At 40.2% G+C, this 21646-nt stretch overlaps 1 protein-coding gene across 1 annotated transcript in view; it reads left to right on the plus strand.

Moving 5' to 3' along the window:
• LOC124137163 overlaps positions 1 to 21646 on the plus strand; it is a 105453-nt gene that overhangs the window by 48021 nt on the left and 35786 nt on the right. Inside the window, exons 12-15 of the mRNA XM_046503360.2 lie at positions 7745 to 7873; positions 9529 to 9695; positions 16514 to 16633; positions 20795 to 20951. Of these exons, the coding sequence (XP_046359316.2) occupies positions 7745 to 7873; positions 9529 to 9695; positions 16514 to 16633; positions 20795 to 20951 (573 nt within the window). The remainder of the gene's footprint in view (positions 1 to 7744; positions 7874 to 9528; positions 9696 to 16513; positions 16634 to 20794; positions 20952 to 21646) is intronic.

Raw genomic sequence — 21646 nt, forward strand, 5'->3', positions numbered from 1 at the left:
ACTGTCATACCTGGCCTGCATACAGCTCATGTACCACTGTCATACCTGGCCCGCATACAGCTCATGTACCACTGTCATAACTGGCCCACATACAGCTCATGTGACATTGTCATACCTGGCATGCCTACAGCTCATATACCACTGTCATACCTAGCATGCATACAGCTCAAGTACAATTGTTATACCTGGCCCGCATACAGCTCATGTACCACTGTCATACCTTGCAGGCATACAGCTCATGTACCACTGTCATAAGTGGCCCACATAGAGCGCATGTACCACTGTCATACCTGGCCCACACACAGCTCATGTGACACTGTCATACCTAGCATGCATACAGCTCATGTACCACTGTCATACTTGGCCCGCATACAGCTCATGTACCACTGTCATACCTGGCCCGCATACAGCTCATGTATCACTGTCATACCTGGCCCGCATACAGCTCTTGTACCACTCTCATACCTGGCCTGCATACAGCTCATGTACCACTGTCATACCTGGCCTGCAAACAGCTCATGTACCACTGTCATACCTAGCATGCATACAGCTCATGTGACTCTGTCATACCTAGCCCGCATACAGCTCATGTACCACTGTCATACATGGCCCGCATACAGCTCATGTACCACTGTCATACCTAGCAGGCATACAGCTCATGTGACACTGTCATACCTGGCCTGCATACAGCTCATGTACCACTGTCATACCTAGCATACATACAGCTCATGTACCACTGTCATACCTAGCATGCATACAGCTCATGTGACTCTGTCATACCTAGCCCGCATACAGCTCATGTACCACTGTCATACCTAGCATGCATACAGCTCATGTACCACTGTCATACCTGACCCACATACAGCTCACGTACCACTGTCATACCTAGCATACATACAGCTCATGTACCACTGTCATACCTGGCCCACATACAGCTCATGTACCACTGTCATACCTAGCATGCATACAGCTCATGTGACATTGTCATACCTAGCATGCATACAGCTCATGTGACAATGTCATACCTGGCCCACATACAGCTCATGTACCACTGTCATACCTGGCCCACATACAGCTCATGTGACACTGTCATACCTGGCCTGCATACAGCTCATGTACCACTGTCATACCTGGCCTGCATACAGCTCATGTACCACTGTCATACCTAGCCTGCATACAGCTCATGTGACATTGTCATACCTGGCCCACATACAGCTCATGTACCACTGTCATACTTAGCCCACATACAGCTCATGTGACATTGTCATACCTGGCCCACATACAGCTCATGTACCACTGTCATACCTGACCCACATACAGCTCATGTACCACTGTCATACTTAGCCCACATACAGCTCATGTGACATTGTCATACCTGGTCCACATACAGCTCAAGTGACACTGTCATACCTGGTCCACATACAGCTTTTGTACCACTGTCATATCTGGCCCGCATACAGCTCATGTCACATTGTCATACCTGGCCTGCATACAGCTCATGTACCACTGTCATACCTGGCCCACATACAGCTCATATGACACTGTCATACCTAGCCCACATACAGCTCAAGTGACACTGTCATACCTGGTCCACAAACAGCTCATGTACCACTGTCATATCTGGCCCGCATATAGCTCATGTGACATTGTCATACCTGGCCCACATACAGCTCATGTACCACTGTCATACCTAGTACACATACTGTGGCTTCAAATGGGTATTCAACATATGTTTATCCAGTACATGAAGCTTCAAATGGGTATTCAATGTATGTTCATCTGTTACATGCGGCTTCAAATGGGTATTCAACGTATGTTCATCTGTTACATGAAGCTTCAAATGGGTATTCAACGTATGTTCATCTGTTACATGCGGCTTCAAATGGGTATTCAACGTATGTTCATCTGTTACATGCGGCTTCAAATGGGTATTCAACGTATGTTCATCTGTTACATGAAGCTTCAAATGGGTATTCAACATATTTTCATCTGTAACATGAAGCTTCAAATGGGTATTCAACGTATGTTCATCTGTTACATGAAGCTTGGTTCTATACTTCCCAGGGATCTGAGAATGCAAGTATAGCAAACACTGATCCATTGACTCTATGAGCTTGCCCCTCTTTGTTTTATGCATGGGCTGTTCTTGTCATCATTAGTGAATGTAGGCAGAGAAGGAGCCTCCGTCAACTTAACCGTCCCAGGATCACCTTGAGCTGTGACCGATTAGTGTAGTCACTGAAACCAGAATCTAATGTAAAACCATGTCTCACATGGCTGGTATGTGTTAACCTTTCCTGGAATATTATTGTTAAACTGGTCACATCCACTGACACGTGACTGACTTTACCAAGGTCATAGTTGACTGCCAAGCCCTGTCAAAAGTGGAATGGTAGACTACCTACACTTTGCTCTTTAGGAATGCCTCTTTACCAATTCTTTCCTGCCCATTCTAAAAATGGTGATGGAATAAAAATGAAATGAAACTGAATATCATTCACATTTTTTGTCATATGAACGTTTTTCTCCATAAAAATGTCTTTGTAAAATTGATTGCATATCAGTTTCTCTTTTTGCAAAGAGTTCAACCTGTAGAAATAATTTAAATTTTTTATCATAGAATGATCTGCAATTAGTGTGTGTGCCTCAAAATGAGAAATAACATTGCAGAGAATAAGTGGGTTCCTCCTCCTGCTACTGTGGCTGTTCAGGATGAGGACATACCTAAACAGATGCTGATGCTGCTAACACAGGTTTTCCTGCTTCTTTCTGGAATATAATTCTTTTATGTAGATATGAAACATACACATGTTATCAAATTGTTTTTAATGCTAATCACCTCCATCAACAAATGTAGAAACAATCAAAGGTGACAAAAATCCTTTCAAAAACAAAAACAGCATGAATGAATATGAATTTATTGACAGGTTATCAATCCATTAAAAAAATAACATATTTTTTAAGTTGACAAGTCAGTGAATTTATGAGGGAAGATGAACGCAATTGTTTCCTTGGCGTAACAAGATTCCACATCAATCAGGCAATCAGCCAGCAGGCTTCAATCCGTGTCAATCGGCCCAGTTGTGAGTGTGTAATTAACCCGTTTCTGTTTTGTGTGAATGTGATTCATAAAATTGTTTGCACATGTACATTCAATCATATGAAAGTTTCCATGGTGACTAGCCCCTCCCCATTGCTGATTTCTTTGAAGTCCTGTATCCATCAACATATTTTATGTTCCTAATTCCTCTGCCCTTCTTTCCCTGCAGATTGATGCACTCATAACTCTGAAATATGACTCACAGGAGATATGTTTTGTATGGTCTTTATGCTCACATTACCTTTGATAGATGATTTCATTTTCAAATTTCTCTTTCATACATAGATGTTGTTGTTTTTTGATAGTTTTAATCATTTATCAAATCCTTCTTTGTTTCAATTGACGTCAGCAGTTTTTTAAATACCCGTGGGTGTCACCATGAAGAAATTATCCAAAGTACATGATTTTTTGTTTAGGAATGTAACCAAAATGGGAATTGGGTGGCTAAAATGGCTGTTGAGTTTGAATAGTTCTTGGAATTATTGGAGTAGTGAATGTAGGTAGTGAATGAAATAACTCCAATCTGTACCTAACAGTTGGGTAAGTAGCTCTACCATATCAGTCCCTGGTCAGTCATGATGAAGGTGGCTGGTCAAGGTTGCTATATTGTCGTGTGACTTTCATGTATGATGACATACCATCAGTGTTCTATTTTAGGCATGAAAGTCAAGGGATTGTCATAGCGACTGATTTACGACACCCATTGTCTGAAGAACATTTAATTGCAAAGGCTCATTACCCTGGAGCCATGACATCTATATGCCTTGAAACACTTAATTGCTGTTATTTATAAGATGCTAATCCTATTTGTTAATCCCCATTTTTGTGTACATCGACCATTTGCCATCCTGAATGAGATGTGCAAGTATGTCACTGATGAATAACTGTTTATATTTATATTTTTACTTACTAAATGTCAGGTGACCTTGGCTATATAAGCCTTGGTCCAGAGAGATTGAAAAAAGAAAAAGAAAGGTCTTACCCTTAGCCTAGCTAGGGTTAGGCTAGGTGCTCCGGGGCACTTAGACAACAACCACTACCACTATGTGCTGACCTGGCACACAGTGTCTTTTGTATGTATATATCTACATGTATAAAGTAAAACTGTATATACCGCAAGCCATCGTCTCCAAGTTGTCACTTCCTACTGAGAACCATACGTCGGCCCCTTGCATATACGAGTATGCAAATTATTCATTAATCAACGTCAGACCAACACGTTGTTAGGATCCTTGTCATGATGCAAATGTTAAAAGTTGAGATTTGGAGGGTCCTTAGATTCAAGTACTATCATGGAAAACCTGGTGGACAGCATACCCCTTTATTTTCACTGTACCTTTATAACTTAATGAGTTTAATGCTGTGCTAGTTTAAAGCTGGACATGAGCCTCATCACCAAGTGCTTGTCATAATGGCTGATTCATTAAAAGAGAATTGGATGATCAGACTATGTAACCTTGCTGCCTATGGTTTTCTGGCCAGTCTTGATTGTTTCCTTGCCACCTGGATAATATAGCTGACTGTGGCGTAAAACAACATTTGTTTAGCTCTTATGACCCCGGGGGGATTCCAGATTAGAATTGGTTCCCATCCACTTACGCTGGAGGTAAGCGATGACTTACGGTCAGGCTTGGAAACTAGGTTGAATCATGCCATGCCATGTGGGTCATGGCTTCTAATATCACTAGACTAAATGTTCCCGACTTTACAGGCCAACTTCAGATAGCTAGAAGGGGGCACGGGTGGCCCAGTCGTCTAAGGCGCCGCAATTCACTGTGCAGAGTTGCATCCCTTCGGCACGCCAGAAACCTATGGTTGTTGGTTCGAATCCCGGGTCGCCCCGACTATGTTTCTAGGTTTGTCAGCACCATACCCGTGCTTGTGGGTTTCACCGAAGTGGTAAACGTCTAAGACCTCCATCACTTGGGGCTTTCCTCAGACATTAAGCTGACACGCCATGATATGACTGGAATACTGTTAAAAGGGGCGTTAACCCCAACCCACTCACTCACTCACTCAGATAGCTAGAATATTTCTTTGTGCAGCATTAAAAAAAGGGGGAAAGAAATTATTAACAGATTTTTATGTTAATTTACAGAATAATAAACAGCTAATAATGGTCTATCTATACTGAGCGTCCGCCCGGAGAGCGGAAGGTCCGGGGTTCGATCCCCGGCTGCGTCATACCAAAAGACGTTAAAAGATGGAACTTGTTGTTACCCTGTCTGGCGCTCGGCATAAAGGGGCTAAAACAAGGACTGGTCGGCTCGGAGTCAGTATACTGTGTCTGGGTGAGGTATTCGGGTTAAACTGCGGCATGGTATCTCAGTGAGCTAGCACTATAAATCGGCATCAGTCCGGACTAGTACAAGCAGCCACACACACACGTACATGCACGTCATTATATATGTGCAATAATCTTGGACGTGACATTAAACCCAATTTCACCTCACCTCACTGAACAAGAATGTTTAAGGATCATGAATATTTTTTGCAATATTTTGTTATAATTAAGACTGAAAACACAATTTTCACAAAAATGCCTCAAAAATATTCATAATCCCTAACTGTTTTTTTTGTTAGTGTAAGTAAACTATTATTATTAAAGTTGAAATGGCTAAAGTATGAGACTGCTATTAGGTGCATTAATCTTATACTCCTAATGATCCATTCCTCCCAGATAGTACCAAATTACCTAAATTGGATAACTTCCTATGAAAATAATAATAAGTTTCTTTCCTCTTAGTGTTTGTGGAATGATTGCAGCACTCTATGCCTTATAAAGAGGAGGCTGTGGTATGTGATGGGGAATTGACAAGGCAGTTAGACTATGAGTAAGGCTGCAGGAATGACACTTAATTGTCACATATTCATTGAAAGTGACATCTTGTACCAGCTCATATCCTGTGGGTGTTTTTTATGTTATAGCATTACTCTCCCCGGCTGGCTACTGACATACTGGTTAATAAGCATGGGCAATGAACTGTGTCAAGTTTACAATGATTTAATGCTACACATTCCTGATTGTTTTTAGAGCTTTTTTATAGTGAGTGTACTCTGTGATGCCCCATGGCAAATAGTGAGTGAGTGAGTGAGTGAGTGAGTATGGTTTTACGCCGCTTTTAGCAATATTCCAGCAATATCACGTCGGGGGACACCAGAAATGGGCTTCACACATTGTACCAATGTCGGGAATCGAACCCGGGTCTTTGGCGTGACGAGCGAACGCTTTAACCACTAGGCTACCCGACTGCCCTCCATGGCAAATAGGGCAGTTCAGTATTATAAAACATTGATTGCTATTTATTATCCAAATGCATAATTTTTTCTATTTATGATGACTTAATTGGCCGAATAAGATCTTTCTTCTATTCATGAGCCTTTTGCTCATGTGTTTTATTTTTATTTTTAAGTAGTTTTTGTGCATGGAAAGGGTGGAAGCATGATGCATTTCAACTGAAATGTTTGAAAGTATTTAAATGACAGTGACCAGTTATTTTGTGTACATCACAAAGAGGAATATAATTAAATGGAAAAAAAGAGAAAGTTGTTTCATTTTACTAATTTTTGTCTCTTCCAGTTTACATCTTTGAAATGGATCAATTATATTTTTCACTTGCCTCCACACATCAACAACATATTGACAACTTTCTATAACAAGTTAGTTCTCACTGAAGGCACCAGGAACACCTATCACACCAGTAACTTTTGATAATGAATTGTTATTACCCCAGAATAATTATTTATTTAACATGTTTACAAAGCACAAAGATTACTTTTGAAATGTTTGTGTGTAATTTATCTCTATCTTGTGGCCCTCCAACTTACACTCAGGATTTTCAACATGACAAAAATGTCATGGCGTTTGTATCAAACATCAAGCATCATGCCATCAGGATTTCTTTCCATTTTGCATTGGTTTTCACACAAGACAATGATTAACCGATAAGATGGCAGGACCTTTTAAGAAAACAGGTTCAGGATAATCTAAGAAATGAGCAAAACTTGATTTATAGATTGATATGAAAGTTATCAGATGTGTTTGAAAGAGAATAAAACTTTGTTCATTCCAACAACTGCATTTTTGGCGCTTATGACAACACTAAATGCATAGGTGAGGTACCTAAATTGTCAAAAAGGTTGATTTTACTATTTTTAGTGGTTTTCAGGGAGAGTTTTTCTCATTGAACATGAGCAAGTCTTTCACCTTAGCTGATTTTCTTCCAGATAAAAGCAGTGCAAACATTGGGTATAACATTCATCTTGAGTCTAAGAGTTGCCCATTGTTAGAATATCTCTTGAAGTTTGACAAAACATCCAATTTCACATATTTTAGCAATGTTTGTGTCTGAAGTCCAAACGTTGCTTGTGTCTGAAAGAAAACAGGTTACATATCAACTACTTGAACCTGACTGATCAGTTTCACAGCAGTATTTGACTTTTCCTGTAGGCCAAACAGCGATGTTATAAAATGAATCTGTGTTTTTGAGTGTTCTATATGTACAGTCTTTACAGTATTTCTCCAGGTTTACGGATGAAAAGGTTCAAGTCTAACAAGGATTACATGTACATATAATTTCCATGTTCAAGTAGTGATTGTAATCATTGTTTCTGTACTGCTATTGTCTCCCCTCTTATTAACAGGACACACATCCACGCTGTATCTGCAGCATCTGCGACTTCATGGCTGAGCACGCCTACATCATCAAACGACACATGATGCGACATAATGCTCAAGGCTGCACCTGCGATCTCTGTGGCAAGGTCTACAAGGTGAGATAACTCTCATAATATATAAAGGGGAAATAACCATCATAATATATAAAGGGGAGATAACCGTCATAATATATAAAGGGGAGATAACTCTAATATTATATAAAGGGGGGATAACTCTAATAATATATAAAAGAGAGTTAACTATCATGATATATTAAGGGGAGATAACTCTCAAAATACAACCTGATTAGATGATGATTAGATCACACTCAAGATATGTCCACACTCTGTCTGTGGTTGTGAAGAAGTGGTGTCCTCCCACTCAACCATCATTTTTGTGGAAATAGGTTTTTTTTCGTCAACCAAGGGAAGGTTTTGGTCAGTCCCATCCAACAGCTTGGAGTCATAACATCTTCACTTGGATAACAAGTGTCATTGCCCGGGGCTTTGATCAAGGGAACGTATCATAACTTCACAATTTATTTTCATAAGAAGGGATTGAGATATAGTATTAGTATAGATACTGACTACTTATGACCTGACCCCCAAGGTGATTGACAGAGATTTATGATAGAGACAGGCACAGGTATGATACTGTCAGCTTCACCTGTCAATATGGTCGTTACTCTCACAGGTATTTCATTATCTGGGCATCAGTCCAGCAGCTAAAACAAGTGTTAGATTGTCACATGGCACCTGGAACATTTCACAGATTCCAGACACAGTGTCCTCACATAAATCAGGGGCAAACAATTCAGGTGACAACATTAATAAATCGATATATATTGTAACGACAATGTTCACAATTTTGCACTTGGGATGCAGTGTCGGAATAGGTCCATGCCTTGTCATTAAGACTCAGTTAGAACTATGTGGTTACTGTGTGTGATCTGGGCCTGTGTCTGTCCTTGTACCTGCATGGTTCTTTGTTCATGCTATCAACCACAGGTTTGCCTTGCCCAGGGCACCCTGAGTGATATGCTGGCATATTGCTGACAGCCATAAAATAACATTCACTCACCAACTCAATGAAAGGTGCCAACTGGAAGATTTTGATGGAATTTTACTTTCTGTTTTGGTGATTTGTCTCTAGGAAAACATACAAATGTTATTTACATTAGATGAAAATTGTACTAAAGTATTTGTTATACTTCCTCAAAGTTTATTGTTTTTCAATAACCTTGATCTCTAGGATGATTGAAAAAAGAGTGAAGTCACCATACAGGTTACTGTAGAACATCATCCTATCATTGTCAGATTCTAGGTCAGTGCTTCCGTATATTAGCTGAATCTTTGATCACTCACTCACTCACTCACTCACTCACTCACAGGCGACTATGCTTGTCGTAAGAGGCGACTAACGGGATCAGGTGGTCACGCTCGCTGACTTGGTTGATGCATGTCATCGATCCATATTGCATAGATCGATGCTCATGTTGTCAATCACTAGATTGTCTGGTCCAGACTCGATTACTAACAGACAGCCGTCATATAGCTGGAATATTGCTGAGTGCGGTATTAAACAACAAACAAACAAACAAACAAACAAACAAACAAACAAACAAATCACTCACTCACTCACTCACTCACTCACTCACTCACTCACTCACTCACTCACTCACTCACTCACTCACTCACTCACTCACTCACTCACTCACTCACTCACTCACTTTGTCAGAGATTTCATCACTTGTATCCTTTCCATGTTTCAGGATCAGTACATTCTGAAGATGCATATCAAGATGGTTCATATGCCGGCAGAGGTGTTGTTTGAATGCACAGTATGCTCAAAGAAGTTTACACGGAAAGCTCACCTCAAACGCCACTTACGTATTCACGACCCTGAAAAGCCTTTCAAGTGCCCCCATTGCGAATATAGGTCAGTAACTTCAGATGCTGACTCAGCATTTAATGACTGATAACTATCATATGATTATCCATGTGTCAGCACATTAATTAAATGCCAGTGTGAATCCTGTCTGTCCCCTGTCACCAGTCTGGTCAGAGAAGGTCATCAGTACCCCCGTCTTGTTCCCTGTGTGGACAATATAGGTCCCCAGTACCGCTGACATGTGTCCCATGTGGATTCCAGGACAGTATTGGTTCCCTGTACCAGGGACCTGTATCCCATGTGGATTCCAGGACAGTGTTGGTCCCCTGTACCAGGGACCTGTATCCCATGTGGATTCCAGGACATATAGGTCCCCAGTACCCCTGACATGTGTCCTATGTGGATTCCAGGACAATATAGGTCCCCAATACCCGAGACCTATGTCCCATGTGGATTCCAGGACAATATAGGTCCCCAATATGCGAGACCTGTGTCCCATGTGGATTCCAGGACAATATAGGTCCCCAATATGCGAGACCTGTATCCCATGTGGATTCCAGGACAATATAGGTCCCCAATACCCGAGACCTGTGTCCCATGTGGATTCCAGGACAATATAGGTCCCCAATATGCGAGACCTGTATCCCATGTGGATTCCAGGACAATATAGGTCCCCAATACCCCATACTGGACAATATAGAATCCCAGTATACCTATACTTGTCTCCATGTGGAGATTCCAGGAAATACTAGTTTAATGTTTAATATATTCTATTAACGATTTAACACAATAGCATCAATAGGTACATCATTTTGTAAATAAATTTAAAGCAAAATCCATATTCACAAACTGTAGATATTCTCTTTTGGTTTCAACAATCCTTTGAATCACTAAGACCTGCCTTTGATAAGACATGTATTATGAATGTGTTGTAATCCCAGCAAAGGCTTCACATGCCAAGGTCATAAAGATGACTGAGTTTGCCATTTGTGATTAGAGAGAGTACAATTAATTGAGAATGTACAGACACAAAAAGTACCTCTTTGACAGCTCAAACTGCCTGAGTCATACATGATTGATGGCCTGGCCTAGGGTTAGAATTCTTTTCATTACACCGGTACTAATAAAGGCAACACAAAGCCCATATACAACTGTCACCCATCATTGAATAAAAAGAGCTCATCATTTGACATTCAATTTACATTTGTCATCTGGCGATTGTTGCACTCATTGAGGTCTTAGTCAGAATATCTGCTGTTATCAGTGTTGGAAATTAAAGAAGGGCCCTGGGGTCCTTGAGGCTTTCTGCTGAGTCTAGAGACCCCCTAACTTATCATGTCTTACCGGTATATATAAGGTTGTGAAAATGACCCCTTGCTTTCATGCATAAGTTGCAAGACTATCTAACGATTCCAAATTTGATTTTACTGTTGCTGACCTGCCAAGTGTGGTATAAATAATTGACTGTGGTATAAATAATTGACTGTTATCAGTGTTGGAAATTAAAGAAGGGCCCTGGGGTCCTTGAGGCTTTCTGCTGAGTCTAGAGACCCCCTAACTTATCATGTCTTACCGGTATATATAAGGTTGTGAAAATGACCCCTTGCTTTCATGCATAAGTTGCAAGACTATCTAACGATTCCAAATTTGATTTTACTGTTGCTGACCTGCCAAGTGTGGTATAAATAATTGACTTGTCGTAAGAGGCGACTAACAGGAAGAGGTGGTCAGGCTCGCTGACTAGGTTGATGCATGTCATCGATTCCCAATTGCATGGATAGATTCGCTGTGAAGGGTTGCGTCCCTTGGGCATGCCAGAAACCTATGATTTGGGGTTCGAATCCCGTTTCGCCCTGATTATGTTTCTAGGTTTGTCAGCACCATATCCGTGCTCGTGGGTTTCACCGAAGTGGTAAACGTCTAAGACCTGCATCACTTCGGGCTTTCCTCCCACATTAAGCTAAGGGCCGTGATATAACTGGAATACTGTTAAAAGCGGCACTAAACCCAGCTCACTCACTCACTCACTCAATTGCATGGATCACTGCTCAATATATCAATCACTGGATTGTCTGGTCCAGACTTGTTTTTTTTACAAACCACCTTCATTTTGCTGGAAAGTTGCTGAGTGCATCGTTAAACAACAAAGAAACAAACATAAATAATTGATGTGTTGGGATTGTGAGGCCTCAGGTGCAGCCTGTAGGGAGGGGTGGGTTGGTTTGGTTTCAGTTGTGATTGGTTGGTTGGCTTGGTGTTGGTTAGCTTGTATTGGGTAGGGATGGTTGGTTGAGAGTGGGGTTATTTGGTTGAAGATGGATATGGTTTGTTTGTAGGTTTGTGGGGATTTAATTGGTTAAAGGTGGGGTTGTTGAGGGAGGGGATGGTTGGATGAGGATGGCTGGTTAATTCTTTCACATTTGCTGATCGAAATCATCTTGTATTTCTTATGTGTTAAATTGTAGTCTCAAGCAAATCTCTCCATGTTATTTTCTGTTCTAGTGGTCTGATATTCGGTTCTGGTGGTCTGATATTCGGTTCTGGTGGCCTGATATTCGGTTCTGGTAGTCTGATATTCGGTTCTGGTGGTCTGATATTCGGTTCTGGTGGTCTGATATTCTGTTCTGGTGGCCTGATATTCGGTTCTGGTGGTCTGATATTCTGTTCTGGTGGCCTGATATTCGGTTCTGGTGGTCTGATATTCTGTTCTGGTGGTCTGATATTCTGTTCTGGTGGTCTGATATTCTGTTCTGGTGGTCTGATATTCTGTTCTGGTGGTCTGATATTCTGTTCTGATGGTCTGATATTCTGTTCTGATGGCCTGATATTCTGTTCTGATGGCCTGATATTCTGTTCTGGTGGCCTGATATTCGGTTCTGGTGGTCTGATATTCGGTTCTGGTGGTCTGATATTCGGTTCTGGTGGTCTGATATTCGGTTCCTTATTGCTTGTTTGGTTGTCATATTCTCTCCTGCTGCTCTGTACAGTCCTACCATGATGTTTAAGACAAATATGCTGAATTCATTCATGAAACACAAATGTTATGAATATTCATGTCTAACCTCACAAGGTAGCAAAGCTCTAAATCATATTTCAAACGATACTGCGCATAACTGTGACATAAACGAGTGGATAGGCTTGTCACTTTTATTGCTGAGTTGAAAGAAAGAAGTTTTATTTTGCTTGAAATTACTGTAAATTTTCATGCTTTTTTTCAAACTTAACCATTACTTTAAGCCTTTGAATGATAAATGTATTCATTTGAATTTGTTCATTCACAATATGTATATTTAGTGAATGTCTCGGTGAGCGTCTGAAATATATCAAAATGAAAGTTCATGTGAAGGTCATAATTCTTTCATGCATATAGGCCATATTAATTTCAGACCCACTCTCAGTTTGTTTTGTTATGTTTTGTTACTTTTGAGGATGAAACGTTCAAGCTGTGTCAAAGTTACTGTAACTTTTGTTTGCATATTCGTCTTTACCCTTTTTGTTTTTGACCTTCAACACAAATCTTGCAAATACTGAAGTAAACTTCAGATGAGCTAGAGAGCCTTGTGTTTCAATGTTTGAGATTAACTTTCTATACTACTCAACGTTTGATAAGGATAATTAGATATGTCATTCTGCTGTAATATACACTTGACATATCAGTTTTGTGTGTCATGGAAAGTAGGGCTGGGACGAGTCCATGTGGTAGAGCGTCGGCCCGGAGAGCGGAAGGTCCAGGGTTTGATCCCCGGCCACGTCATACCAAAAGACGTTAAAAGATGGTACTTGTTGTTACCCTGTCTGGCGCTCGGCATTAAGGGGCTAAAACAATGACTGGTCGGCTCGGAGTCAGTATACTGTGTCTGAGTGGGGTATTCATGTTAAACTGCGGCATGGTATCTCAGTGAGCTAGCACTATAAATCGGCATCAGTCCGGACTAGTACAAGCAGCCACACACACGTACATGCATGTCGCTATATAAGTGCAATAATCTTGGACGCAACGTTAAACCCAATTTCACCTCACCAAATTTACTTCCCGGGTACCCACCCTCCTATTACCCGACCCTACCCAGGTACCCACTGTAGGTCTTAGGAGAGATCTCAAAATGTCCGATTGGGAACATTTTTAGCATAGCCCTGGCAAAACATATTTAGATACATGTATTAAATAATCTGGCCATTCATACACTGAAGTTGAATGAAGTTCTATCTTTATTCAACCATATGAAAAGTCAGAAGGATTGGGTGCATTGTCAGAAAGAAATGCGAGCATTAGTGACTTGTAGTGTAACCATAGAGTTCTAGATAATGTTTGTCATTAAACAATATATCATGTGACTAACCACGGGTCCGGGTAGTCCTGTGGGTACCCAGGTATTACTCAGTACCTACCCAACCTGGGTACACGAGTTACCCGTCCCAGCCCTAATGGAAATATATAGAGGTTATCACGCGAATGTGTTTGGGGATGGTAAATATCCTGCAATAGGAATAAACATTGTATTTAGCAAGCCTTGGCGAGCAAAATACATAGTGTTTATTCCTAATACAGGATATTTACCATCCCCAAACACACAAGCGTGATAACCTCTTTATCATATAGTGTCATTCTTTAATCCTGTGCTTCAAAATCGCTTTCCCTCTCTTACAAACATTACCGAAACATTGCGAGTTTTCCTGGAATGCACGCATTAATATTTATTACGCCACCATTTAAGTGATGTGTCAGTCGGACAGTGACAGTAGCCAATATAGTTCCAACTGAAATCTCTTTCTTATACAGTGGCGAAGCAACATATACGCAAAACAACAATTGTTTTTAATTGCCTTTCGCGGCAATCCATTGGTCTGTCTGCTAGAGTAACTGCCCTTTGTCAAAGGGAAGCTACTCTAACCCTAGTCTATGAGACGTCACGGCCACGGTCAGACGTTGTTGACAGTCGGCCTAACCTGTCATAACGTTAAGAAGTGTAGTCAGATGTACACACAGCAACAAAAAGAAACAAGGTAACAATTCAAACATATTTCGGCCAAATCCAACTATTAATTTGTGGAGCAAGCCGCAGAGGTCTACAAGCACAGATATGGCTACTGATCCTGCTTGGCTAGGCCTCGTGCCCTCGCAAAATTGTGTCGAAATTTATATCTCCAAGTTACCAAATAATGCCTTAGCTATGTCACAGTAAGACACTGATTTTCAGTATATTAGACTGTTTTTTTGATAATGAAAGCAATTATCTCTGTAGTTTATCCAGATTCCCGATGGTTAAATCTGACTCGATCGCCGAATGACAAGGGCGACGCCATGTTTGTTTATAAACAGTGAAAGTAGTCCCTACTTGACCTTTGATATTTGCATCTCTATCCGCATATGACCCCAACGGATATCGTTTTTATCCGTTGTCTTTATCCTGCCGAGAAACCTACCTATTATATGATAAAAACAGATATCCCTAAGCAAATGTAGAGAAGTTAATGTATATCTCAGGAGAATTTTTCTGACAAATGGTTGGTTGAGATTGAATCCCAGGGTCACTCATTACGAAATACCCCCTTGTGCATTACGGTTTAGAATATAGGTCTGTAGCAATCTTTGCTTGTCTTTAGCGGCAACTAACTTGATCAGGTGGTCAGGCTCAGTGACCTGCATGGCTGATGGCATGTCGTCATACCCTGATGGCCTGGATGCTGCTCATGCTATCAATCACTTGCTTGTCTAGACTGGTCACAATTGTTCCCTGGCAGACTTGAAATAGTGCTGACTGTGGGATAAATCAACAAACAAACATCAAACTGCAAAAGTAACTTAGTTGTAGACAAAAGCAAATAATTTTGTCTGAGGAATTATTACTTGACTGTGCACACTTTCTGATGACTGATTTTATGTGTTCTGTACCTAAGGCCACTTTTTATACCCCGACCTTTAAGGTCGGGGTATATAGTTATACCAAGGTTCCATCCATCCGTCCGTCCGAAAACTTTGTCCACGCGATTTCTCTTAAACTATTCAGTAGATTCATCTCAAACTTAGTACATATAATCTGTGTCATATGGAGGGATGCAGTCAAAAGAAAAAAATTGTTTTTATTAATTTTCCATTTTTTTATGAATTTTTCAAACCCGAACCCTATCCATTATTTAATTTGAAACTACTGACACACTAGGCAGGTCGGGGTCATTAGTGAGCCACGCTCACTTTTGCCCTTGTTTTATTTTATGTTTCACCGATTTATTCCAGCTTTTTCACACATGGTTGGTCGAAATAAAAATAAATATAAATAGCTATGTCAATTATTTATTTATTGATATGAAAGTCATTCCGTCGTGAAGTTAAAACTGCAGGTGCCCCTCATGTATCACTGATAGTGATGTAGATATGGAATTTATATAACAGATTACATTGTATACGAGGGTCTATATTACTTGTGGGAGACATAATAAAAATAAATATATCATGTTTAATATTTTCATGACCAGCCGCTTTTCAGTAGGGGCGGCAGACCCATGAAGTGAAAAATAGAAAATGAGTGGCCTTGCTAAAGTTTGTACACAGTGTTAGAAATTGAGGGGGTCATGTATTCCTTGAGGTCTCCTGCTCTGGCATTGGTAATCTGGGGACTCCTAAATCTCCAGTTTCCATATTGGTTTTGCTGGATGTCCTGACAATGAAATAAGTAAGGTCCAGAGAATAAAAAAACGCTGGTACTGTTTCAAACAAATATGCTCTCAAGCCCCACCCTGACACCTCCTCGGATTATTAAATGGTCAGTCCACCTTAGGTCTGTCTGTAGGATTGTACTGTCTGTAGGATTGTACTGTCTGTAGGATTGTACTGTCTGTAGGATTGTACTGTCTGTTTGTGCTTCCAGGGGCTGTGAACGGTCGGACATCTCCAAGCACCTGCTGATACACCAGGACCCCAAGCATGTATGTGAAGTGTGTGGCAAGGCGTTCCGCCATGTGAAGAACAAGGAGCTCCACGTGAAGAGGTAGGCCTGACAGTAGGGCTGGTCCCTGTCACTTCCCCTCCACCACCGTGTCACTTACTACACTCTAGTTCCGTGTTGGTGGCAGTGCCTTACACCCAGTGCTTGCATTAAACACCAGCAAATCTCCTCATGAATTACGCTCTTACATTAATCGCTCTTTATTACCTTGAGTGATGAGGACAGTCCTCTGCTGCACCTACAATAAATAATTTGATTTACGGAGACGCCAACTTCAAAGCATGGCTGAAGTAAGAATTCTTAGCTCAGCAGGACTAAATGTCTTTACAACATTGTCTACATTTCTTCATAATTTTCTTTGGATGAGTCTGAAACTTTAAGGTGATGTTGAGTGCCATAATATGAAGAGTTTGGTTTAATGCTGATTTGAACAGTATTCCTGTTATGTCACGGCGTGTCAGCTTAATGTAGGAGGAAAGCCCAAGTGATGCTGGTCCATGTTTACCAGGATTCAAACCCACAATCATAATTTTCTGGCATGCCCAAGGGACACAACTCTGCACAGCAAATTACGGTGCCTTAGATGACTGGGCCACTGGGGTTTGGTTCTTGGTTGTGATAAGTTTGGGGTTGGGTTCTTTTTTAAAGAAACCAAAATGTCTCGAGATCTGAATTTTTTTATGGAGGAAGCAACACAGTTGGATTTTGATTTGTTTCATGTGAGATAAAATATAATATGAATAAAAATCTTTAAGAACCATCTCCTCAAAACCAAACACAAAGGGTTTTGATTGTGGATGTGTATGTAGCTTAGTAATTTATGTGGCTAAAGGCATGCAACTTTGTGTTTCTAAATTGTACTACTTTGGCCATGTGTTTTCCCAAACTGGAAGTGTTGTCGTTAAACCAGAAGTGCATATACATGTTTCTTATTCTGGTAGATAGAGACAAGGGACGTAAGGAACTTTTCTTTGTACTGCATGAACAAGAATAGTCATGTGTTTTCACAAACCAGATGTTTGTTTGTTTGTTGTTTAACGCCGCACTCAGCAATATTCCAGCTATATGACGGCGGTCCAGACAATCCAGTGTTTGACGTCATGAGCATCGATCCACACAATTGGGATACGATATGATGAACCTGGAAGTGCATATAGTTTTGATATTGAGGTAGATAGCAATGTGGGACTTTCCATATTTAGGTAGAAAAGAACGTAGGACTTTCTTTATGAAGGTAGAGTGACATGGGACTTTTGTATGTATCCTCAAGAGATTATTCAGCAGAAGCGAACACAGACACCAGCACTTGACTCACTGATTTGCAGATCTAAGAAATATTTCCTGAACTTGTCAGTACTCTTTTCATTTTTAAGTACATGAGGCAGGCAGAGCATGTACTGTTGTGTTGGTCATCCATCCCCTACCACTCCACCTCAGTTAAACCGCTGATCGTCTATAACGCTCATCAATTATTGGGACCCCAAAGGTAGCGTTGTAGCGAGGGGTCACTGTATGTGTTTCGTTAATTCCATTAGTATAGACACTTCAACAGTTATTGGGAATACTGAGGCAAAAAAATATTCTTTTTAGTTTTACATCAGTATATTTAAGATGATAATACCAATTAAATTGCTTATGACCTTTATTCATTTATTCATCATTCAGGCATTTTGGAAATGCAAAATAACACAAACTGTGAGATCTCAATTGAAAAGAAAATTAAAAGGGCTTTAATTATCACAAATGTATTTTAAATTGTTTTCATAATAGTTGACACTCCCCCAACTGCACTGAGGAAAGTTGAAATATTTCATACAGACTTAATGTTTTGACCCCCTACATGTGTCAACATGTGTCATAATGTTTTCACAGGTAATGGTCAGACCCTTTTTCAAGTTTGTAAAAGAATTACATGGATATATATGTAAAACAAATGTATTTTAAATTACTTACATAATATTTGAAGTAAAGGATTGAGAAGTGGGCGAGAGCAGTTAAACAAATCAAAAGCATTGTGATGTGAAATGGCATTTTTCATGAACTTTTGAATTACTTTTAAAAGGTTTGCTATTTCTGGACTTAGTGTGTATGTGAGGGTGTGGTTTTTAAATGTGTATTTCTCTGTTGTTAGTTGACAGTAAGTACACAGTGGGTCTCTATAGCCAGATCAACACGACACAGCTAATCACACGTAATGCCAAATGTAAATATTTTGAGAAATTTTCGTCCACATTTGGGAAATATTTTGATATTTGTATTTCACCTCCAGAGGGGTAGTTCGCTAGTTCACTCACATGGCGTAAATTGACAACACATTTTGACCTCCTCTTATGAAAGTCCTATTTCGAGATTCAGAAGCATGTGAAAAAAACACCGCCATGAGGAAACAATCTTTATTACTTCCCCTTTCTTCTGAATATTGAGAAGTCAGCAAAAAAGTCAGTTTTGGATAAATGAGAAATATAACTGTATATAATGATATTCGTTCACATTTTATGGATCTAAGAAATAAAATAAAAAATCAAACTTATTTTTAAACGATGAATTTGATTGAAAAATTGTAAGATCTAAATGAGAAAAAATGGAATGGTTCTGAATGTCAAAGGTACTCCCTAGACGGGAAGTATCAACTTTCCTCTTTTCCTCTTCAGATGTCAAAGTTACAATTATTTTTTAAATAAACAAATTACCATTTTATTCTCTAAATAACTTGCTATGGTGTGAGTGGCACCAATCACTTCAAAAACACCCATCACTTAAATTATTATGATCCTTTTTCAATTCAATATTTCACCAAATATTATTTTGGTTTAGATTGTTTTGGTTCAACAAGGTTATTTTTTTTCAATTCTACTTTTTATTGGTATTTATTACAAAATCAAAGGTATTTGAATTATTATTTGGGGACACTAATTATCATTTCTAGACTATGGCTTGTTGTAGTCGTACATGATCGGTCATTACCGGTGCATATTGTACATCCTGGCATGTGATGTCGATCATACTGGCCGAGTGACCATTTCCTGCTTACTTACTAGCCATTACCTGACCTTTGATGTAACCTTTGACCAATATGTCACTTCCTGTAGGCGGAGATGGACGCAATATGACCCAGTGCTTTACATTTCATGTGGCCATTTTCACCCTGGCAAGCCCGGTAGGAATGCTTACAGGTGTGAGAGGCTGTGTGTGAATGTGTGTGGATGGTTAACTCTCTGACTCGAGGCTATCAACCACCAGCTTCTTCTACATAGGCTGGTCTTGTCTGGCATTAATACCGGACATTTGCGAGGTTTCCACATTAAATGGCACTGTAGTTGAGTCGGGGTCCAAGTTGCACATGAGGATAGTGTTAGTTTCTTTGTTACAGTTCCATGTAAACAGTGCAGGCTTGGCTGCAGATGGTGGGCATAAGATGGGCAGTGAGGATGTCACAATAAGTTTAGATAATTCTTCTTTTAAGGGCTCAGGAATTATCAAAGATTCCAAACAAAGTGCCCTGGCAGGAGAATATGGGAAAAAATGTTATTTTGTCCAAAATTGAAAAAAAAAAAATTAATTTATTTTCTAAAATTCTTAGGTATTTTAATGTTGTATTTTGAGACTGCATTCAATATACTATTGTAAAACTACTGGGAAGCATTCAAAGCCTCTTCCTCTTCATTGGTATCTCTTTGTTGGTTATTATTCCTGATACTCTCCTTTGGAAGTAACTGGCAATACATAAAGCAAGGGTATGTTAGATTATTCTCATAACATTTGAAGTACGGAGGGAATTGGGCAGGATCAGTTATGAAAAGCAGATTTTAACAGTTTGATGGGATTTGGCATTTGGTCCTACATTTAGATAGTTGCAAGTCATGAACGACAACTGTACTTCGGACTTCTCCCTGAACAGAAACAATTACCATCTATTTTGAAGCTATATGGTTCCCTTGGTTCTGATGCTGACTTCATCATTATCACAGTCTATAATATTTTCATTTCTGTTTAATTACATAAAGAATTGATTACATCTCAAAAGTTTCACAGCTATTTGTTTTCAACCATTGTATATATATATGACACCAGACAATGCTTCTTCTTTTTTAAGGTATGAATTATTATTTATCATATTTAACATTTCCTACCAGAATATGATGTCTGTGGTTAATTATGTTTTGTTTTTGCTGTTTGCTATGAACATGTTTTTTTGGCTTTCAGACACAACGGTCAGAGAGACTATAAGTGTGGTGTGTGTGATTTCTACGGGTACACCTTCACTGATATTCGTAAACACATCGAGAGGAAACATGCTGATATCAAGACCTTGGTCTGCGACAAATGTGGTTCCGCGTTCAAGTCCGAGGCTCTGCTGAGGGTAGGTGGCGCTCTGAGGAAGTCATGCACATGTGTCGCTACTTGGGGCGTAACATTGAACGTGATCGTGATGGGCCAAAGGTGCAGAAACTATTTGCCTGGGTCCTAATCGGCATTGTTACGAGATCGCTATTGTTTTGGTTACGTATTGCTTGAGGATTAAGAATGTTAGATTTGCTCTTTTTGTTTTGAATTATTCGCTGATATTTGATAGAGACATAACAGGTGGTAAATATAGGAGGTTATTTGTGCAAACAGTCGGTCTCAATCACGGTGGTGAATACTGTATTCATGTTGTTTCTAGTGGACGCAGATTTCCTGGGTTGCCCACTGATATCATGTACCACCCCTGCCCTCTGAGGGGAGAGTCCTAACTTGTCCCTGACCTACGGGCAGATGAAGCACCCCACCCCCTCCCAGGCAGGCAGAGTTCTTTCCAGCCCTCTCACCCAGGGGAAGTCATTACAGCCCCTCTCCCTCAGGGAGAGTCATTACAACCCCTTCTCACCCAGGGACAGTCATTACAACCCCTTCTCACCCAGGGGGAGTCATTACAACCTTTCTCACCCAGTGAGAGTCATTACAACCCTTCTCACCCAGGGGGAGTGGTTACAACCCTTACACCCATTAAGAGTCGTTACAACCCTTCTCACCCAGGGGAATCGTTTCAACCCTTCTCACCCAGGGGAATCATTA

Source organism: Haliotis rufescens, unplaced genomic scaffold (assembly GCF_023055435.1).
Source record: "Haliotis rufescens isolate VD_foot unplaced genomic scaffold, xgHalRufe1.0.p SCAF_5, whole genome shotgun sequence".
NCBI lineage: Eukaryota > Metazoa > Mollusca > Gastropoda > Lepetellida > Haliotidae > Haliotis > Haliotis rufescens.